We start from the raw sequence: 23,173 nt of genomic DNA, 5'->3' as shown, positions 1-23,173 counted from the left end.
AGCTTTTATGATCCAATTATCTGAGAATAGGATTTTGTCAAAATAATTGAAAACACAATTTTCTCCCAGTTCTCATTAAGCGGTGTTTAATTATTCAAAATGTAGTGCTATCATTTTTAAACAGTCCATTGGCAAATCTTCAGAGGGCTTTACAACAACGCTCCAGTTCCTCTGTCCAATTTTTAAACCGCCACAGAAATATTCTTTTCCAAAGAGATCTTTCATAAAGCAAAGTAAAAGCTGATGTGTGGCAGGGAGGCCATCCTGCCGATGATAGTGGAGCTTTAGCTGTCACTCTGGGTTCAGGGACTGACCCGGGTCAAAGAGGTTGCTAAATGAAGACCAGTGTCATTTCTCTGTGGACGAATGCAGAAAGGGTTAACTGAGTGAGAAAGTAAGTGACCTTCCTGATCAGAGAGCTCATTCTCCCCTGTTGTAGAAACAGATAATGCAAGTCATATTTAAATACTTTCCGTAATGCAAAACCATAATAACATGTGAGAAGCACAGTGGGATGGCATATTGATCAAGATATTTTCAAAGAAAACATGTTGCAATTTACAATTGCCAATATATCAACTTAATTTGTAATGTTTTGTGTATCTCTTTGTTTGTACCTTCTCAGCATAAACTAAGGTTCACTGTTGCCAGTAGACTTTTAAAAAAGAAGACCCCTTAAAAGAGCAGTTTCACTTGTCGTGTGCAATAAATCTGGTTATAGTTTGTTTTTATTTTGTTATTGGTTTAGAGGGGTTAGTGCCCTAAACACATTTTATTATAGCACAGGTAATAACTATCCTTCTCTGTGAGATTATAAGACAACGCAAAGCAAGTTTATTTACAGCACATTTCACACATGAAAAACAGCATGACAAAGGGAAAAGAAACACAAAGCTTTTAAAAATTATAAAATTGTGTGGAATTCAGATAAATTAACGTGCACAGGTAGACATCTGTCACAATACATTGGTGTTTAGGCAGGCCTAAAATCTTTTACATGACTTTTCAATCTGTTTATGGTTTGAACACAAAGTAAAAAGCCTGCTTTGCATCTACTTCATAAGGGGAAAGGGGCAGAACCCCAAAGCATTTTACTGGAAGTTAACTATTTGTGTGGAGGAAATAGGAATAGTAAAATAGTCCTGTATACAAGGGCTACAGTTGAGGGGCTGCAGTTCCTTTTTTGACTAGTTCACACCAGGTGGTGGCAGGAACCAGCTTTACCTGAGTTCACACAAATCTATTAAAAAAGAAAAGATTCGATGATAGCATCGGAAAAGATGATATAGATATCAAGAGGTTGACTTCCTCATGGGACGGTACGTTGAGCTCCCCACTGCTGCATTAAATGTCCGTCGAAAATAAATGATGGAATTGTTTGATGAAATATATTGACTGAACAATACGTGTATACTTTAAACACGTGACGAAATGTTTAATTGTAAAATCTCAACTCCTTATGTTTAAAGTAACCCCGAGATGTGTAGTTTATCACACTGCGCATGCGCGGAACAAACTCTGAAAATTATCCACACACACTTCTTTAATCGCTGACAGAATAAACGCCTCGGCAGTTCCGTTATACAATTAACAACTTCATCATGCTGCATCCATAGACTGTAAAGGCTGCATCACATCGAGATAAACATTTTGTGTCTGAAACACGAAGCCGGAAACAGCAGTTCTTCTCTTGTATCCCCTCCCTCTCTGCAGACTCAGTCGTGTTGTTGACGGACCCTCCTGACAGCTGAACTCAACTTTACACAGCGCTGCGCCCCGACGGTAAATATATCCGTATGATACATGACACAGGGGATCGTTCACAGTAGAAAACAGCGAGGAACTAAACAGGGTTTATCAGGTAGATAATGAGTGTTGTTGAATTTAACTGAGCCTCCCTCACGACCCTTCTAAGTTACCTTACTGTTAGCCTAGCTTAAGCTAAAGTTAGTTAGCTACTCATGCTAACGCCATTGCGCTGCAGCGAAGCTACATCCGTACTGTTAAGTGAATATATTACTATATATATATTAATAATGTATTACATAAAGAAAACGTTTTACAAATATTGTGCAGCAGCAGCTAAAGAGATATATACCACAAACTTACTAGAAATGATGCTAATTATGGAGTTAACAGTCAGCCCTGTCTGATGCGGGTTTCAGGGCTTTTATCTCCTATAAAACTTTAATATGTATTTTACAAACCTTTGTGAACTTTTTACATTTCATCCATACAGATATTAACATATGACGCAGTAAGATAACCTTCTAAATGCGACCTCTTTGCTCTCTGGGTGTGGCATTAGGTTTCTTTCCCAGAACAGGAAATATTTTAAGGGGGGCTGGTTGGTGTGCTGATAATTACAACTGGAGAAGAAAACTGGAGAAGACGTGATTGACAAACCAGCTAAACCAGCGCTACGCTGAGGCTTAACTGGTTTACATTGCACAAACTTCAGCTAATAGTTAACAACGTTAAACCTAGTTATTTACGACAGTAATGGCTACATTCACACTGCTATTAGTTTGTGTGACATCTACTACTGAGGCTTTCCATTCTTACTGATGTTTTACCTATTCAAAATAATCCACTGGGAACTGAATCATACACCAATCAGCCAGAATATTATGGCCACCTATATAATCAATCACAATACAATACAATAGTTATTTCATAAATTCTACTTTAAAGAAGCTTCTACATGTTCACTTTATGTAAACATGGTCAGAAAAGTGATATGGGGGCGGCAGTAGCTCAGTCTGTAGGGACTGGGAACTGGAGGGTCGCCGGTTCAAGTCCCGGTGCGGACCAAATATGGAAGTTGGTCTGGTAGCTGGAGAGGTGCCAGATCGCTTTCTGAGCACTGCCGAGGTGCCCCTGAGCAAGGCACCAAACCCCCTACCCACCACTAGCTCAGCACACCTATGTGTGTGTTGCATGACTACAGAGTGTAAAAACAAAATTTCCCCTTGCGGGATCAATAAAATCCTTCAAAATGAAAATGAAAGTAGAGTTATCACATTTATGACCATGTCAACAAAAGCTGAAATGTATAAGCTTCGTAAAAGTATAATTAATGGTAGATCTAATGTGTATGATTGCTTTAGATGGCATAATGTTGTGTTCAGGCTCATGTCAGTTTGACTTTGACATTTTTGGACAGTTCCAAATAAATGACACGCGTAAGGGTTTGAGAGGAAAAACATTGAAAATCAGGTCAAATTACTTTCTTGAATGTAGTTTGCAACAAAATAATGTTCTACTAATTTTGCACCTGCAGCAGGTGGTCACAGCTCTTTCTACCAACTCCCTGGATGATCACAAATTGAGGAAGTCAACCTGAATTTCTGGACTTGAAATGGGGATTTGCTGTCAAACGTTTGTGCTTTATTTTGTGTTCACAGTTGACAGAAGATGTTTTTTGCCAAACAGTTCCTCAGTGGCGTCATTAATGTTGTCAGGTAAGAATCTGTATGAAGAATCTGTCGAGGCAAAGATAACGTTGTGTAGATAAAGTTGTGTGGTTTAACTTCTTCTTGTCATTGTTTGATCCTTACAGCAACATCGATCCAGCCCAGTTTGTGCCCTCTGAACCTGTGAGTAACCTTTACAGCAAGAGCTCTATATGAAAATAAGAAGTCTTCTTAACATAGGATTGTAATGTGTGTTTTGTGTCTGTCTGACAGCCTCCACCACGCAGACCAGCAGTGTTTGCCGAGGCACATGAGAGCGATGAGGAGAAGCAGTTCCGCAGAGTCTTCCAGCAGCTTGCTGGAGAGGTGAGTCCTAAAATAACATGGATATGGCTTTCATCTTTTTGTCGCTACCTATAATATCTATTTCAGCCAGGAACAGTCTTGTCATAAATGTAGGAAAGCCCCACGGGGGGTGGGGGGGGAAAGGAGGCTGCTGGGGTGGTGCAGGCAAAGTGTTGCCAGCAGCAGAGTGTGTGCAGCAGAGATCAGTGAGACAGAAGTTGTGTTTAAATGGACCGCCTTGATGTGGGAATGAGCTGTGATTGGTGTGTGTGTGATTAGATGCAATGATTCAAGCAGCTGTCTATAGTGAACAAATTCCCCCTTAACCATAAAAAAATAGATATCTACACCTTCTATTTGTCAATGCAGGTTTCCACCTACTGTATGATATTTAAATATTACATGTTTATTGTTTTTTTGTCATATAGGACATGGAAGTGAGCCCAAACGAGCTGATGAACATCCTAAACAGAATCGTCTCAAAGCGTGAGTGTCTGCCTTTTTCTGTTGTCATCAAGTCCTTTTGACAGTTGTACACGTTTCCATGTGTCATGAGAAGAGAGACTACATCTCGAGGACTCAATAAGATACCGTGAAGTCAAAATTATGGAACATGCATCTTTATTTACTTGATGATTTTTTGTCTTTTTCTACATACAAATTGAGACTGAGATTGAATGTCAGAAAGATTTGTAGTGAATAGTGAATTGTCCTGATTTTGTTATATTGTCTACACACTGTATGTCCTGTTTTGCTCTATTTTTATGTTTTCAATGTTTGTATGTCATTTTCAATTGTGTACATTTTCTTACTTTGTTATTTTTACTGTATTTTATTTTAACTTTGTTTAATCTCTTAAGGTGATGTTTTGAGATAAGCCCTCATGGGTTTCTACCTCACCTGCATGTGTTTTATTTTTTATTTGTTTTATTTTTCTGTTTGACTCTTCCTTCAGAAAATGTGTAAATAAACTAAACCAAACTAAGAGAGACTCGACATGATGATGGACTCTCTTCCTTTGTGATTAAAGGTGGAGACCTGAAGACGGATGGTTTCAGCATCGAGTCATGTAGGAGCATGGTGGCAGTCATGGATGTATCCTTTCTATCATGAGGAGACTTTATGGTTTGTGTTTTCTAGGTGACGGTGACCACACAAATACATCACCAGCTGTCTGTAAAGCAGCACTCACACCCACAGCTTATTAGGGCTGCTGACATAAATTAACACATTGAGACCGTATTAGAAAAGACTGTGGTATTGGATAATAGGGATGAATGAACTCTGAATTTGTGAGGCTTTAACCTTGAGACTATGCTAAGATTGTTGGAGAGGCCTGTTTATTCTCCACTGTAAATAACACAGCTGTGACGCACCAGTCCAGTTGTAAGTTTATTCAAACGTGTCGTTTCAGATATCTCTCCACCTGTTCTCTCTCTGCTGTCTTCATTGGTTTTAAGAGTCCCTAGGTCAAATCCAATATGTTGAAAAGGCGATAAAAAAAAAGTCTTTTGAAACGTATTTAGCTAGAAATGGGCAGAAATATTGACACAGCCCAACAAGGCTTGTGTAAGTGAAGACTCAATAATAATGTAATGTAAACTCTTTATTCTTCTTTATTAATCATCTGTTACATATTTAGTAGAAGCAGTAATAATATTGTAAACTGTGTACCTTTGGTAAACAGGAATGATGAGATCCCTGTAATCTGTCATGTAAACCACCACTACAGAGTTTATAACAAGTCCAACAAAAAGTGGATACCTGTTCCCTGCTGTGAATTCTGTACTCTTGAATGAGGAAGGCTCATAAAAACACACCTTGTGCAAACACAGCCTGCTCACAAGAAGCTCAAGCTAAAGCAGAAAAGGTGTTGTCTGTTCTGGAAGGAAGTAAAAAGCCTTTTTTTTTTTTAGATTGCTTTTTTTTAAGGGGGAAATGCTTAAGCATCAACAAACACATGGAACAGTAAAAATAAAATAACACGCCTTCTGTAGTGTTTAAAACTTGCTCAGGTGCACCTTCATCAAACGTAGTTAGAACGCTTCATGCTTTCTGTTTCCTTAATCACATCTCAGAGTGATAGCACTGGGAAACTCGGCTTTCATGAATTCAAACAACTCTGGAACAACATTAAGAAATGGCAGGTAAGTGTCTTTTATTTCCCTGTTTTTGTTTGTGTGCTGCACGGTTCCTTTACTCAGTGCTTATCATGTCTATTTACTGTCGGGACAGAAGACCCTGTATGTGGAATAAATAAACACTCTATCAGCTGTTTCAGGAGGACTTTGGTTTGAACTTCCTGTAGGCCAGAGTCTGATTTTTATCCTCAATGAGCTGCCATGTCTTACATTGACATTAATTATTGGTATAGTATTTATTAAAAGGCACTCATAACTCGGGCCTGACAGATATGGGATTTTTGGGGTCCGATACCGATATCGATATTCAGAGAAAAAAAATCAGATACTGATCTTTCTTGGATCTTTAGAGATAGATAGATTTAGATTTAAACATTTATTGTGTTGATCCTTTAAATGTAGTTATCAAACACTCGTGGAAAAGATATACAATGAAGAAAAGATGGTCACTCAAATCTAAAGTAACAGTGCATGTATGAGCCTCACCTCTTGACACTCTGGAGAGTGATGATGCTTGTTGTAATCCTTAAAGTGCACCCTGCTGGTGAAAAAGAAATGCTAGAGTAATCCAACGATACTCGAATGAAATGATATTTGACTGGTGAATAAAACTTGAAATATTGGCACATATCTGCGATAAAATAAGCCGAAACCGATTACCACTGGATATGCTAATATCAGCCGGCCTCTACTTTTAGTTAGCCAATATTCTTTTCAAATGTGAGTTATTCAACACACATTTGCTTCTGTTTAAATTCGATAGAACATTCAGTTTTTTTACTTTTGCTTGTTTTTCGGTTGTGAATCAGATTTTCTGTGAAGTATGACATTGATCTCAAACTAGAAACGTTTGTTCTTGTTATTGTTCAGGAAATTTACAAATCCTACGACGCTGATGGTTCTGGTGTCATCGGTGCAGATGAGCTTCCTAAGGCTTTCACAGCTGCTGGTGAGGTTTCTTTGTTTTTAATAATTCTCTTCAAACTTTTTCTCAGCTACTAAAAAGGTGCAGCCAAAACGAAAGTGTTAATACCACGACACAGTAAGTAAATAGTAAGTCATGTCTGTGCACGTTTACAACATACCGGTAGATATTATTGGTTTTGAACTGTGAGGCAGAAACCTTTATTTTAAATGGTATTAGTTTCTGTTATTAGTGAACCAAATGTTGAGTTGGTAAGGCAGTGATTTTCTTCTGCGGGGTATCCATAGAGCTCAGCTGGTAGAGCAGGTACCCCATGTAGAGAGGCTTCAGTGAACCAAAGACGCCTACATGAACCTCCCATTGGTCTGAATCCAGATCCTCTGTCGTTCATGTCTGTTCCTGCTCTCTCTCTCTCTCTCTCTCCACACATTTCCTGTCTCTCTACTTCTTTCCTGTCAAACAAAGCCCAAATAATCATCTTTAAAAAAAACAAATTAACTCTTCAGCTAACATCATTTTATTGGATCCAGCGAATACTAGTTAATTAATAAGCTGCTCGGTTAATATTTCAACTCCTTGCATAGATATTGGAGCAGCCAGTCAGATGTTCCTACAAAGAGCATTTTGTTTGGGCTGCTGTAGAAAGCGTTTAATGATTACACTATCTTACCAGTCTGTGAATATATTTATGATAAGCAGTGCAATGTGTCCTTTGTGTGAATGCTGTAAAATATTCATATAAAGTGATGATTTGGCTCCTCTCGTCCTCAGGCTTCCCCCTCAATGACCAGCTGTTCCACATGATCATCCGCAGATACAGCGATGAAGGTGGGAACATGGACTTTGACAACTACATTGGCTGCCTTGTCCGGCTGGATGCCATGTGCCGTAAGTTTTGAAAGATGTAAAATAATTACTAATTAAAGAAGAGAGGGGCGGGGGGGGGACCAAAGCTCTGTAAAGTTCAGTGTTTTGAACGAACACTGGCGTAAAGAAAATATCGCCTGAGGACATCAAAAGCTCCAAACATTGAGGGGCTCCATTCAGTTACACAGTTCAGAAATATTAACAGCTTAATGCTCCAATAAGTTCAACAAGAACAGAGAGAACCTGATGAGACAGTTCTACCTGATGCTATGTAACTATGTAGAAAATAAAGGACATTTAATAGATTTCTCTCTCTGGTAAAAGCTTAAAGAGTGGAAACCTATATGTGATACTTCTTACTTACCACACAACAACAAAATTGTTTCATAAACATTTATTATGCTTTTACAGAAAGTTCACTGAACACAACACGTTTGATACTGTTCATACTGTGCATTAAGATAAAGATTTCCTTAATAAATGATTCATTAGTTCATAAAAAGAAGATTTCCTGTAAAGTAACACTTATAACCCACTGAAAGTGTGTGGTGGGGTCTGGATCTGTTTCCCGTTATACCTAGGCACTTTGTGATAAAGTTCACTGAGATTGTTATTATTTTTTTAACACAGAATGAAGACTAGTATTTAAAGCTTTGATACTTTGATAACCCTTCAGCCAAATGTAGCTCAATGAAAACTTCAAATAAGAACATTTATATTACGTATCTATGTATTCAATTGATTTGGATTTCATCTCAACACACAGGCTTCTTAAAATTAAAGGCGACATATGCTAAATCCATGTTTCTCTAACACTATTATGTGTTCCTAGTCTGTCTAATAAACCCCCCAATTATTAGAAAAGTCCATCCTCTCTATCTTTTGCCTGCTCCACTTTTTAGAAAGTGTGTGCTCAAACAGGCCGTTTGGAGATTTTCCCTTCATGACATCACAAAGGGCAGTAACCCCTCCCCCAGGTGGGTGACACTCCCACAGCTAGGTGTTTGTTCTGCCCTCTGAGTCTGTCTTCTCACCGTAAACAAGGAGCGAGAAAGCCAGAGCCACCCGAGCCCTTCCAGCGTGGTCAGACACCGTTCATTTACATATTTAAAGGTACAGACACAGAAACAGCCTGTTCTGAGCAGGGCTGAAATAGAGGGGTTTATAGACATGATCAAATACAGGATCAGAGTGGATTTACAACAAGAATCTTCACAGATGTGTTTGGGGAGTTCTGAGACTTATTCAAATTGGATGAAAATGAGAATAATATGTGACCGTAAAATGTGCTGGCATTTGATACTTAATCTATAAATAGCAGCAGCTTTGGCTGTATTGTAGTCCCACCCAAAAGGGGTCGCTGTAGGATTCACAAGCCACCAGAAATCAGTCTGTTTGTTGAGTTTGAAGCCCCAAAACGTTTGGATCTTTGTCTGTACTTATAGAAGGAAAGCCCCAAAAGGTTAATCTCCCCATGGCTGTAATAATCTAGTGAAAATTGCTGTTGGCTAAACTGCTCTGCTCTGATTCAGGTGCCTTCAAAACCCTGGATAAAGACAACAATGGGACCATCAAAGTCAACGTTCAGGAGGTAAAGGGATCGCAGTTATTTGAATTTTTATCGGGGTTATACTAGATTGTTTTCTTTTTTCTTAAAAAAAAGCTTGCTTCAGATGAAAAGACATCTGTGTTTAAATAAATGTTTTCTCTGCTCTTGTTTCTCTTCAGTGGCTTCAGCTGACCATGTACTCTTGAGGCCTGACGATTTCTCTCCTGCTTGTCATAGGGAACTTCTTTGTTTGTCTGCACCGTGCCGAATATATTCTTATCCCTACAACTCCCCGTTACTTTGCCAACCGCTTTGTGAGCGCAGGTTTATTCTGAACGCAATGCAAGTCTGTTAGTATGTTCCATCACACTTGCAGGTAAAGTATGATACTGCATTGCTGACCCAGAAAAGCCCAAACCTGCACTTACACCACTTAGATGGATCAAAATGAAATGCCATTGAATACTCTTGAAAAGTATGTAGCCAACAAGATTCAACTTCAGAAAAGATAAAAGTATGTTTGAGTGGAGGGGCTTGTTTGGCTTTTTAAAAAAATCTGCTTAATTCTCACAGTTTAACATGTAATGATGACTATATATATTATAAGATACTTTGCACCTCTCCACAATTTGAGACATCTAAATGTGTGTCTAGTCATGAAACAGAAAAACTCAGATTCACCTGTATTTATGCTAAAATGCTGACATTGGACAGTATACAGTTCATTTGAAACAGTTAGCATAGTGCTCTATTACCTTTCAAATAGAAACGTAGGGAGGGACTTGTCATGAATATTGATTAGCCTTTATATCGCCCTATAGTGCTGAATGTGAGAACATTGAAACACAAAAACACTGTGTCGGGGGGGGGGGGGGGGGGGGGGCTTTTTGGTCATTGTTGGGTTAGATACTGGTGTATGGGTGACAATCAGCTATTAGTAATGTCTGTTTTGCTTTTATAGAAAATAAGGAAAGACCAACATCTGTACCCACCTTATCCTTAGGCTAGCTTAAGCCATTTTACAGTTCAGTGCCACCTCCTGACATAAACAGGAAAAGCCTGGTTCAGTTGTCACTGTCAACAGTCTCCTACTAGGCACAAGTTTTCTGTTAGAGTGAGCGGTGTGAAGCTGTCACTTGGGTTATACATTTTGCTTTGAATTTCCACCTATACTGTAATATCCTCCCACCTTTCTGATCATAGCCTTCACAGATCTGTCAGCATATGAAAACTGCTTCTTTGACATCTTCTCTCTTCTCTTGTTACACCTGTTGGGGTGGAAGTATGTACACCTTCAACGTCCATTGTAGAAGTTTAGTGATGTCCAAATTGCCATAATACCCTCTTATTAGCGTCTACCTAAGCAGAAAACTCCTTTGCAGTCACATGAGTCATTAACAGGTTGGTTGTCCCACCCTAACAGGTGCTACAAGCTAGCAGAACATTGCTTTGTCTTTACCTGCTTTTCCTAGGAAAAGGTTTAATTTGCACAACATGGGTAAAAATGTGTGGGTGGAGCATGTCCCTGCAGAGCCTTTCAGGTATTTGGGAGATTTAGTCTGCATTTTTTTTTTCCATACATCCGAGTTTTAATATTTGTTAAAATACTTTTGATGTGTTTGTGTAACCACGCACAATTCAACTGATTGGATTTTTCTTGTTCACTAAAACATCACAGTTACACAGCTCACCATTTTGGTTAAAAGTGAAATAAAATAAATGTTTATTTGATGTTTAAACTTTGGCACACCTGCAGATCATTGTTTAATAATTAGTACACTCCATTATTTTTGCATCCGAGTTGCACTGTTGTTGTTTATAGCAGTTAGGAATCCTGGTGCTTTCTGCAGCCACTGAATGATCTACACAATTAAGAAACAACATAAACATATTTTTAAAGTGACCTATTGTAAATGTTAGTGTATACTCAGTATATCCGGCTCTATGTCTTTTCCTTATGAGCGAAACTCACATCCCAGGAGAGACTGTGTTCTTGGGGCAGGCTTATATTTTGGGATTTTATGTTCAATGCTGGTTGTGCTGAAACAATCTATGTGTTTGAGTTCACTGATCACATATTAATGTGCACTCTCTGGAATGCCTGCACCAGATAGTGCCAGCACAAAGTGTGATATAATATATAACATATAAGTATGCCACTAATGCATGCAGCCAGTAGCAAAGAAGCAATTATGAAAGTTTTTAACAATGTAGTTGTAGCCAAGATCTTCAAACTGTTACTGAAAATTCTTGGTCAGATAAATTCCTGTGCCATATTTGGAATAAACATCGTATGTTCAATGTTTGACTCTTGTTCTTAATCCACTTGAAATGTTGTTGCTGCCTGCTTTGAGTCATGAGTGGTTTAATATTAGGTTCTCACTTAGAGGCTGAACTGGGATCTACTTTGGACCAAAGGTAAACTATACAAAAACAATTTGAAACATTTGAATCCTAAATAGTAGGTGCAAAATTAATATACATTTTTTGCTTATTTTTAGAAAAACCTTGCATTCAGTTGCTGCTCAAAACTGAGTATGAAGGTTTTCATGAAGGTGCAAAGCTAAGCAATCACAATCTGCTTGAAGGTGAAAATTGGGAAAATTTGTATAATTGCATGATAAGAAGGAATGTTTATTTTAATGAACATGAGGTTTGAACATATGAAATGGATAGTCCACTCTTGAAAATGTTGAACAAAGGTTATTTAAATGTCACATATTATGCAAAATACACTTCACCATGTTTTTCTAATACTAATGTGTCCACTAACCCCCCAATGATGAGAAAAGTTCATCCTCTCCGTCTTTTGCCTGTTCCACTTTTCAGAAAATGTGTGCTCAAACAGGCAGTTTGGAGATTTTACCTTCATGACATCACAAAGGGCAGTAACCCCTCCCCCAGGTGGGTGACACTCCCACAGCTAGGTTTTTGTTCTGCCCTCTGAGTCTGCCTCCTCAACGCAAAGAATTGGACATTGAGTGAGATAGTGTAAAAGCCCTTCCAGAGAGGTACCTCTGAGACTTATTTAAAAAGGAGGGTAATATATGACCTTTAATGACAGTTTGAATAATGGAATAAATAAAACCACTCACATCTATTGGTTAGTCAGATTGTAAACTTCGGTTCCTTTAATTATTCTAACATTCATTCAATATAGTCAAGTAACAGTCATGATTCCAAAGATTTATCTTCAATACTATTTACTTTATTCAGACTTGTTCCATATTCCAACATTTGGTTCTGATAAAGTCATGTGATTGTACAGGGGCAGCCATGAGTGCTGATATAAAGTACAACATCACTGTGACTTTTCACAGTATGTATCACCGTTGTGCTCTGATACCCTTTATTAACATTATACTGGACAAGCTGCTAACTATGACTCACAAAACAGAGTCTTGTGACTTGATGACTATGTCACTGGTGCCATGATACGGTTACTTAAAAACACATGAACATAAAACAAAGTAAAAGTCCAGTTTTGTCCCAGTCCAGTTCTTGGACTACTGGTCGTTGAGTTGGCAGAGCAAGTATTGTTTTTTATAAACATCTGAACATGAAATATATAGACACAGATAAATACACATAGAAAATTCAGAATCAATGTTATCAACAATATAATGAGATACATCTTTCCAAAATCTGTTGATATATAGGGCAGTGCCAGAACAGGTACACCATTGGTGGAGCAAGTAATAATAATCAGCTGTTACTACAAATGTGCTGCTAATAGGGCTGTTGTATAAAAGCAATATTACATTATAGGTCAAGATATTGTTCTGGAAATCAACCTGTTGTTTACCTTCAGCCTCATACCCACGACCGAATCACAGCAATGCCGAAATTCAGAACATCACTCCCTCTCGTGATATTTCTTAGCCTAAATTTTTAATGACTAATTGGTCTTGCCAAAGTTGCCAAGCATCACCTGAGTGGGCCCACGTATCTGATCCAGGTCATGCCAACACTTGGAAAAAAAAGGGGGCCTAATATTAATTCCTACCCTTTATTTACAGGCAGATGTAGTAATCTACTGAAGAACGCACTACAAAATGATAATTAATATTCTCTGATTTAATTGAAATACGTCAGGACAAGTCAGAATATATTGCAGATGTGTAGGATAGTATTGCAATTAATATTTATTACACAGTCCCATTTAATGAATAAGTGGATTCAAAATACACTGAGTGCACAGTGTGTGTGTGTGTGTGTGTGTGTGTGTGTGTGTGTGTGTGGTGTTGAATCAAGTCAGCCTCCATCACCGTCGTTGTGAGCCTTCAAAATAAAAGTTCATCGTCACAAACGGGAAATTTTAAGAAATAACACAATGCTATGTAAATTGTAAAACCAACAGAATAAATCTTGCTCATTGTTAGAAGTTACACGTGAAAACAAACTCTAAAATGTCCTGCAATATTGTCAAACATGTGCCGACATGTGTGTCCACAGCCGCCTCAGTTAGCTCTGGTTAGCATGGTAACCGGTTAGCTCTGGTTAGCATGGTAACCGGACATCTTGTTGTGTAGCATTAGCTTCAGGCAGGTTAGCTTGACGGTTGCTATTTTGTCGATAAGGAAGTTTATCATTACGATTGTGGACTAATTCCCAACTTCTTTGACACGGAGGTATATTCAACATCTATTCAACTGTATTTACCATTAGGATATACATTTTGCAGTGAGGTTAGATGATATAAATGCTTCGTTAGCCATTTCTGACTCTTGCATAGCAAAGCTAACAGCTAACCTAGCGTGTGATGTCGTGTAATGCTACAATAAAGAGCTAACTAGCTAACTGCACGTTTCACGTTATAAGTAAGAAATAAATAAACAAGCTACTCGTTAAAAAGAATGTATTGTAATGTCATTTTGACTGTAAACACTGCTTTGCATAAAGCTAACTAGGCTGTCATAGCATCGTCCATTGTTCATTCACTCTCTGCTCTGACATTATCACACAAACTTAACTCTGTTTTACTTCCACACTTTGTGATAAAACATAAAACTATCCATTCACCGCCTCAGTTAGACGTGTGTAATGTTTATGATTTATTTAGCATAATTAATGAAAAAGGCGTGCTCACACGGTGATTTCCTCAGCTGTCGAGCTTCAATGATTTCATCGATTTCTCTTCATTTGAGCTCTTATGAAGTCAACTTTCTGTGCATAGCCCTCAATCTAAGATTTATATATCAATTTCAATGTAACAAAACATGAGTGAACTGTGGGAGGATTTCACATAAACAATCATGTGCTTTTCTAACTGTGTTGTTTGTTTATCAGGGGACACATCTGACATCCAGCTGCAGAAGTTGAAGCAGATAATTGACAACAAGTTCACCTTGGTAACGACTGACTGTGTGTGTGGAGGATGTCTTCACCATTATACTACAACCCAGACAGTGGTACTCGCTTCAAGAAAAGGAAAGCTCGTTTCTCCTTCAGTGAAGTCCACATACTGCTGGATGAAGTGAGGAAGCATCGTATGATTATAGTTGGTAAGATTTACTTTATTGATCCCGCAAGGGGAAATTTCTGTTTTTTACACTCTGTAAGTCATGCAACACACACAGGCTGAAATATACACACACATGCAGAAACAGGATCCTATGTTCATGCACTAATGGAGAGATGTCAGAGTGATATCAGGGCACTCCTGAGCTGATGGTGGGGAGGGGGTTTGGTGCCTTGCTCAAGGCTACCTCGGCAGTGCTCAGGAAGTGATCTGGCACCTCTCCACTTACCAGCCCAACTTCAAGATTTTGTCCGCACCGGGACTTGAGCCGGCGACCCTCCGGTTCCCAACCCAAGTCCCTACAGACTGAGTTACTGCCGCCTCCCGCCCGTACAATAGAATGACTTAGTAGGCAACATAGGCCGAAATACACACAAACATGCACAAACAGGATCCTATGGAGATGCACTAATGGAGGGATGTCGGAGTGGGGGCACTGCCCACGGTGGGCGCTCCTGGGCTGGTGGGGGGGGTTGGGTGCCTTGCTCCTCAGGAGCTTGCTCGGGGGCGCCTCTGCGGTGCTCAGGGGGTGGAGTGGCACCTCTCCAGCTACCAGGCCAGTTTCCGGGCTTGGTCCGTGCCGGGACTTGAGCCGGGACTTGAGCCGGCGACCCAACCCAAGTCCCTACAGACTGAGCTACACCGCCGCCCGCCTGTATACTAGAATGACCTAACAAAATGTTGGTGGATCACTGTCAATGACATTTAATTTCATGTGCTGAAGTTAATTTTGTTTTCCCCTGACAGGTAAATTCAACCGTGGCGTGCCAACAGACGCAAAAAAGCGAGTGTGGGCAGAGATTACCGCACGAATCAATGAGATTGGGGAGTGCCAACGGGAGGTCATTGAGGTCATCAAGAAATGGTCCGATCTTAAGTGTGACACCAAGCGGAAAGTGGCTGCTATGAGGTCAGGGACAGTTCCCCACAGGGGCCTCAACTCACGTCTTTCCAGGGACCTTAACCAGACAGAGAAAATAGTGCTCCAGATTCTGGAGATGGACGACGAAGACCAGGGCCGGGGAGACTTTGGCCCATTGGGAGATGATGATGATCTTGCAGAGGAGGAAGAAGAAATAGATGAGGAGGATATGATTGGAATGCAGGGTTCTCCCAACGGCGGGTTGGAGATGGGGTCAATGCCCCCACCGACCTCCCACAGCATGAGTAAGAGCAATAGCAATAGTTTCTCCTATGTTTGTTTCTCAGTGTTTACTTACCTTTATATCAGGTAGAGAGATGTTTTTGTGTCTACATGTAACATAACAACTAATTGTGAGAAAATCCAAGTTGTGGTTTTCTCAAAGTATTGTGTTGCAACACAAATGTAAATGGGTGACTACTATGTGATAAGTCACAGTTGACTGTTTGATTAATGGCTTATTTAAAAAGTTCTTGGGGAGAAATGCATTTAAGTAATTACATTTGAATGCTTTGAATGTTGCAGGAGATTCGTCACAACCTTCCTATGATGTGCAGTACGAGATACCTGCGGCAGAAGGTGAGTGGTCACTAATCAGAAAGACCCTGCAGTAAGCTTTCAGTTGGTGTTTCTGATTGTAAAACCAGTATCTGGAATGATAATGAGTAGGCGAGTGCCTATCTGACAGCATAAATATTTGTCCAAAAAGGATTAAACTTGATCCATTGCTCCAAACAGAGTTTGCATGTTCTCCCCGTGTATGTGTTGGTTCTGTGTGGGTTCTCTCTGGCTTCCTCCCACAAAGACATGCTCGTTAGGTTCATTGGTTGTCCGTAGGTGTGAGTGTGGCTGCTTGTCTGTCTCGATATGTGAGCCCTGTGATTGACTGGTGAACAGTCCAGGGTTTAACCCCGCCTCTCGCCCAATGACAGCTGGGATCGGCTCCATTCCCTCACGACCCCAAAGTGGAAAAGCGGTCAAGATAATGGATGAATTACTTTGCTCCATACAGTAGCCTGTTTAGTTTCAAGAAAAGTTTTTTTTTTTTTTTTACTCCAACATTTCTGACTCTACAGAACTCCTGGTATTATCTCTGTTTGTATCTGGATGCTCAGCTTGTTTTAAGTTTAGGATTCCTTCCTGATAAAGTGGAGCTGAATTATCCACAGGCCCCAACCTTTCATAACAGCAGGTAATACAAACCAGTAAACATAGAATAGAGAAGTGTAACTTCATAAATAAACGTCTCTCCAACACGCTCCAACTAACAAGAGGGTGGTGTCAACAAATGTTTTCAATAGAGAATTGTTTTTTATTGCTAGGTTATTTTTTTGTTCTTTGGCTTTTGACAGACCTTCAAACTTGAATATAAAGAAATCTCTGTGGCTCTTATTATCAGTGTTCATCTCTCATGTATTATCAGGGGTTTAACCTGAGCTGGGCACATTGTAAAATGATAGCAATCATATCACATTCATACAAGATGACTAGTAAAGCGCTGTTATTTCAGTGATAAATGAAACCTGTAGTGCACAAGGGGAATTTGCTTAGGGCATAAAAACACAGTTGACAAGAGAAACCAACAACCATACGAGGCAGCACACATTAAACATGAACGAAAATCATTTTAAATAGGGCCTGACTGATACAGGATTTTTAAGGCTGTTACAGGATTTTTAAGGCCGATACCAATATCTCTATTGGAGAGGAAAACAATCAGATACAGATATATCGGCCGATCCCTTTCTTAGAACTGTTGGCTCTGTAGAGATAAATTAAGATGTACACATTTATTCTGTTGATCCCTCAAATGCATTTCAAACTCTTGTGGAAAAGATATACACTATAATGAAAACAAGATGGTCACTCAACAGGAAAAGTAACTGCATGTATGTGCGTCACCGCCGGATACTCTGGAGGTTGATAATGCTTGTTGTAATCCATATAGCGCCCTCTGCTGGTGAAAGAGAACTGCTGGTGTAAAACGATGAAATTAAAATGAAATGCTGTTCGACTGGTGAATAAATCGAGTAATATCGACACATAACTGTGATTAAAAAAAAGCAGATGCACATAGTTACTGGATATGCTAATATTGTCCGATATTATAGGCTGGCCGATTAATTGATCTGGCTCTAATTTTAAAAAGCACATAATTAAAGCATTGTGAAATCACCTGTGAGGGATATCAAGAATCAATTTCCATAAAACGCAGAGTGCCAAGTTCATCCTGTATTATCAGACCTTGTTAAGCAGTCTAAATCAAAAAATGTCACTTCAACTTACTGCACCGCTCACTTTGGGCTCCAGTAGTTCACATCCTCCCCCCTCTGCTCGTTTTCTTCCTACAGTGGCCCCAGGAATGTACCACCCAGCCACAAGTATTTTGCTGAAGTTGCTCTGCCTCATCTGTACCCTGAAACTGCATAGTGTTTTAAAGACAAGTTTACTTCTTGCACTTTAACACCTAAAGAGAAATCCATGTTACTGTATTAATCCTCAAAGGGAAATTCAATATGTCTTTGTTACATTTTGACAAAATAAAAGCAAAACATGATTTTAGTCATTTTATTATGATTTCAATTTTATTTTGAAGACATTTTTTTGGATTCAAATCGTGAATCTTGTCTGGTGTTAAAAAATAAGAGATGTAATATCATGACATATGTCCCAGCCCTATGTTGAATGCTGTCTGGGAGAAAGAATGTGTTCTGCATCCTGGGCACTTGCACTATGGCACTGATCGTGGATCAGCACTTAGTTTCAGCCAATTGAAAAATTCAGGTATCAGGAAACGTTTCAGGAATGGTTTTTAGAACATTTTTGTTTTTTAGCACATGATAAAACCATTTGTCCATTTTTTCTTCACCTAAGATGTTGAAGCTGCATTCAGAGACTCAGACGACGACCAAAGAGATGACACGCTTCCTCCTCCTCCAACGTCTAAACCCACAGATGATCACCAAGGAAACAACGGCATCCAGAAACAACCACAGACATCTTCAGGACCTTCGACATCGACCGCTACGCCTCCAACGCCTGGTCCGCCTTCGCAGAACACGAGAGAAAGCCTGCTGCACAACGCATCGCTGAGCCTCCAGGAGCAGCACGCCACCAACATCCTGCTGGAGACGGTTTCACGCTCCCTGGAGCTGCTGTCTGAGTCGGTGCAGCAGCTGGCAGAGACGCAGCAGGAGTTTGTGCGAGAGTCGCTGCAGCTCCAGCGGGAGACGGTGCAGGTTCTCAGAGACTTCACAGGCGGAGCCATCTCACTCATGCATGACAAACTGAACGGGCGGCCGGCGTTATAGCAACAGAGAGTCACACTGTTGAGTTGTACCACTGACTACATTCATGGCCTTCAGGTGCAGGAACCTTCCCGTTCCTTTGGACTCCACTGCTGGTTACTGTACTTTTTGACAGTACTCTCAGATTTTTTGTGGTTTTTATTTTCCAAATGTATTTGTAGAAACATTGTATTGATGGAATTTCTGTCCGTGAAGTTACATTAAAACAGAGAAAATAACCGAAGTTAGCCATGAGAAAGAACACAGAGGGTTTTTTTTACTACTGAAAGTGAGACTCCTACCACTTTGTTTTTTAAGCAGACACCACATTTAAAGCCTTTCCATTCTTTGATTATTGACTTGCAAAGACGCATTCTTTTATTTCCAAAAGTAAGTTTTTACAGTCTATGGTTTCAACCCATCTGTGTCTCCTTGTATAGGTTGTAGTTGCATCAGTTGTCTGGAGATTATCACGTGTACTGTAATGGTGAGTGGATTTCTGCACCTGACCATTATATGGTCTCTAAGTGTAAAAGCCGTGTTAGATACTTTGAAAATACCTGTACCTGAAAACTTTGTGATTGTCTCATTATAATGTTTTTTTTACATTGCAAATTTGAACCCTTGAAAATGACAGTTTGAATAGTTTCTTTTTAATACGGATAACGCCCTCACTACAGCGCTGACGTCACTCTCGTAGCTGTGACTCTGCGAAAGGTTTGACTCCTTGAAATGACATGAATTGTGTTAAGAGTTAAAACATGTATCCTCATTCATTTGGGAGGTCCAATTCCATCTTTTGACTTCAATTCTATGGCTGTTAATTTATTATAGGCATTCTTATGTATTTTGATTTTCATAAATGCTTAATAAAAAAATCTAATAGCTAGAATTATGGCTTTGCAGTAGTAAACAGTAAAGTTTTACTTAAGTTTACACCCCCCGGTGTTTCCCACCAAATGGCAATGATAAGTGTTGTCATACAGGAGAGGAACTTGTTAATTTAAAGAAGACATTACAGTTAAAAAAATTAGACTCCATTCAACAGAAGAGGTCACATGATCATTTAAAGTAGGGACATCAAATCAAAGACGGTCTCTTTGTGTTTCACTGCAGATCATTTGAGTCTGTAGACTCTTCTCATGACCGCAGGAAAAACCAGGAACATGGTGGGCAGTGAGAGGGGATCATGTAGATATTATAAATATAATATAACCAGAAAAATGATCAACTCTATCAACGACTCTTTATCTGCAACGAAGCAATACAAATTCACACCAGTTCAACATGTTTTGACTTTGTCAACAAATACGATGTGGGACCTAACATGCAAACATGTTTTATCTTTGAATACACACCCCAACATTGCACCAGGTGCTACATGCCTTCATAACAATGAGCAGTGTGGCTGAGACTCAGTACATGAACTCTTTGCAGTACTGGCACACTCACTCACACCAAACATGCTGTAATCTGCTGTTGAAAAAAGTCCCTAACCTTTGCTGGATTTTCTCTTTATTAAATAGCATTTTGTAAACTTAAAGTGCCATTGGGCCTAAGAGGCTATAGAGTCCTTCTAAACATTTAAGAACATTTATAAATCCAATTTTTAATGATTAAAATCTTCACTTGGAAAGAATTGGGTAAGGACCAAGTCCCTCAGTTTAGACAAAACAGCAAAATCAGAAAGCCTTTAGTAATGGACAAACATTGTTGGAAAAACAGAAAAATCAAGGACTTATAATAGTCTATTATAAAGTAAGAACATGCACTTCAATGGATGATCTCAGAAATATAATGACAGTATATTTACACAGAGACAAAGGTCCAACAGGCACAAACATCCAGCTGGTTCTGCACTTTAATTGATACTACAGTAGGGGGCCCTGCTGCACTGTCTGTCTCACTGTTCTGTAATGATCACAACATTAACATGTTCAGTGTCTGTGAACTATGGCCCTAACTCTCAGCTATTCAAAGAGGACTCCTATTTTGTCATTGCACTCCTTTTTGTTCAGCACGTTCTTTAAGAACAGCTTTCATTAGAAGTACGGGGGGAACAGCGTAGTATAGTTTTATTATGAGTGGAAATGTTGTATCCTTACATTCTTAATATACATTGTAACACTTCTAATGCAAATTTGTCTAAAATGTTTTTTATAATGGATTCATAAATACAGTTACTGTTTCAGGCCACTAGATGGCGCTGAGTTTGTTTCTCTGGTCAGTCAGCAGAGCTCTGAAGGTGAGTGGCATGTATTAGTTGAAGGTGGTTAAGTATCTGCCTTCATTTAGTAAAACAGGGTAATAAGAGTTTTTTTAAATAATAAGTTGCATTTTTTTTAAACTTAAATGGTAGGCTACAGTATTAAACCCACATAGACGCACAGTGTGTAGACTATAATACAAGTTCAGTTTGAGCAGTCAGTCTGTCAACTGATTCATACAAGTTTGCAGTTTTTAGATGAACCTCAGTTTGAACCAGCTGACAGATAAATATGATAAAACAGAAACAAAGTTTTCCTTTGAGGGAAAACATTTGCAGTTAATAAAAGGTTAAAAAAAATCCAAATATTTTAAACTGATTATTTAAAATAACACACAATGAGACAGACCATAACAGTGTTGTATTGTGACTGTCTTTATAATATATGTCATCCATCCACTGGTGATTCACACTGTATCTTTAAATCCACAGTTGTTACTCAATAACAACAGAGGCTTAATGTTTCCATCCAGTTTGAAGTTCTCCATTCATTGTAACATTGCTCTAAAAGCCAGAGAATCAGAATCAGAACCACTATACAGTATCTGCTTGAAATGAGATGTTTCCTTCTTTATTGCCTCATCTTTGTGTACAGATGTTTTTCATAATAACACACTCTTTTGATATCAGGGTGTCATCTCTACACATATGTTACTAGACTCAGTTTCTAACAGGCAGGCTCACTGTAGAATCACAGCGTCAATTCATTTCTGCTTAGTATATTTATGTTTTTTAAACCTAAAATATAGGTCTTTTTATGATATATATATATATATATATATATATATATATATATATATATATATATCATATATATTTATGATGAAAATATTGTGTTCTTAATTCATCCTAAAAGGGACAATGTGGAAGAATATATTACTTGTTTTTAGCCTCTCCTAATTGGTGTTACACAACCTGTTATTGTATTTAAATCAGCCATTCATTTTTCAATATGTTCTGTATTGTGTTCACAGTACAAGATAAATAATTTCTATAGATTTACTGAAATTCAACCTCAAAAGCAGCAAAAAGCTCTGAAACCCCATCAGAATTTGAAGTGTATTCAATAAGTTTAAATACTTTTATGAGCATCCAGAATGTTACAATCAGCAAATACAAAATCATCCACGTCATGCCTGTTGCCTGACAAAGTTACAGAACAACAAATGTCAGTGAAAGATATGTATACATTAAACAGGAAACATAATAAGCCCGTTTACTCGACTCAGGTCATTTCCACTTTGTGGATCTCTTTATAGATCTTCTATTATAAAAAAAACAGGGACTAAGTAATGGCCTCGTTTTGTTATTTTCGGTCTGAATCCATGTTCTACATGATTTTCTACAAACATGTTAGCAGCATTAACTCTTTGATGAACATATAAAAACAGACTCCTCTCTTTGCTATAAAGCTGAACACAAGGGCATGTTAGAAATAATGTCGATGTGAGCTTAAGAAGGTGAGCTTGTGACATTACAGGTAGCTGGTAAGGAGTTCATGTTTCATAACTAATGTTGAAAATGATTTAAAAATCAGAGCCAGATAATGTGTAGAGAAACAGACAGTAAATAAAACATGTGACAAAGAGGAACTCTAGTTTTGCACAATGTTTAAGGGGAGGTGGGGGTTCTGACATCTGCAGCAATCAGGGGTCACACTATGAGATAATAAGAGCTTGATCAACGCTCACTTGATTTGTTTTTTTAAATGCAGTATACCACTTAAAATACATAATTGCTGTGTTTTTCTTTCTATTGTTTTTCTTTTGCTGTAAAAAAAAAAGATTCCTAACGTTGGTTTTTTTTCATTGGTGTAACAGTGAAGGACAATGGGACTTGAGGATGGGGGCTGCCTGATTTATGAGGTACAATTCTTCATCTAACACTCGTAAAAAATACACACACACACACACACACACACACACACACACACA

The 23,173-nt window shown here is 38.8% G+C and overlaps 2 protein-coding genes across 3 annotated transcripts; both read left to right on the top strand.

Annotated features, from left to right (window-relative positions):
- The first annotated feature begins 1,540 nt into the window (after positions 1-1,540).
- capns1a (calpain, small subunit 1 a) lies at positions 1,541-11,544 on the top strand. Of its 2 annotated transcripts, none has more exons than XM_029276503.2 (11): positions 1,541-1,861; positions 3,408-3,464; positions 3,563-3,599; positions 3,690-3,782; positions 4,190-4,247; positions 4,792-4,856; positions 5,840-5,908; positions 6,773-6,851; positions 7,599-7,715; positions 9,227-9,285; positions 9,423-11,544. In XM_029276503.2, exons 2-11 carry the CDS (start codon positions 3,418-3,420, stop codon positions 9,447-9,449), a joined length of 651 nt encoding a protein of 216 aa, XP_029132336.1. In that variant the 5' UTR covers positions 1,541-1,861; positions 3,408-3,417; the 3' UTR covers positions 9,450-11,544. The 2 variants fall into 2 exon arrangements, with proteins under 2 accessions (XP_029132336.1, XP_020484942.1); XM_020629286.3 differs by having other exon boundaries at positions 1,543-1,782.
- A 2,020-nt stretch (positions 11,545-13,564) lies between these two features.
- zgc:153990 (uncharacterized protein LOC768125 homolog) lies at positions 13,565-19,865 on the top strand. The gene is made up of 5 exons (XM_020629290.3): positions 13,565-13,874; positions 14,533-14,747; positions 15,512-15,931; positions 16,212-16,265; positions 18,561-19,865. Exons 2-5 carry the CDS (start codon positions 14,621-14,623, stop codon positions 18,995-18,997), a joined length of 1,038 nt encoding a protein of 345 aa, XP_020484946.1. The 5' UTR covers positions 13,565-13,874; positions 14,533-14,620; the 3' UTR covers positions 18,998-19,865.
- Positions 19,866-23,173: the final 3,308 nt, after the last annotated feature.

This window comes from Labrus bergylta, chromosome 14, assembly GCF_963930695.1.
Source record: "Labrus bergylta chromosome 14, fLabBer1.1, whole genome shotgun sequence".
Lineage (NCBI taxonomy): Eukaryota > Metazoa > Chordata > Actinopteri > Labriformes > Labridae > Labrus > Labrus bergylta.
This window is presented reverse-complemented; position numbering and strand designations above follow the sequence as displayed.

What these genes read in the sequence shown, in the direction of transcription:
- capns1a (XM_029276503.2), top strand. Translation starts at nt 3,418, where the DNA reads ATGTTTTTTGCCAAACAGTTCCTCAGTGGCGTCATTAATGTTGTCAG. An exon ending in GGCGTCATTAATGTTGTCAG is followed by an intron (nt 3,465 to 3,562) that starts GTAAGAATCTGT and finishes TGATCCTTACAG; the next exon opens with CAACATCGATCCAGCCCAGT. An exon ending in ACAACATTAAGAAATGGCAG is followed by an intron (nt 5,909 to 6,772) that starts GTAAGTGTCTTT and finishes GTTATTGTTCAG; the next exon opens with GAAATTTACAAATCCTACGA.
- zgc:153990 (XM_020629290.3), top strand. Translation starts at nt 14,621, where the DNA reads ATGTCTTCACCATTATACTACAACCCAGACAGTGGTACTCGCTTCAAG. An exon ending in GCATCGTATGATTATAGTTG is followed by an intron (nt 14,748 to 15,511) that starts GTAAGATTTACT and finishes TTCCCCTGACAG; the next exon opens with GTAAATTCAACCGTGGCGTG. An exon ending in CGAGATACCTGCGGCAGAAG is followed by an intron (nt 16,266 to 18,560) that starts GTGAGTGGTCAC and finishes TCTTCACCTAAG; the next exon opens with ATGTTGAAGCTGCATTCAGA.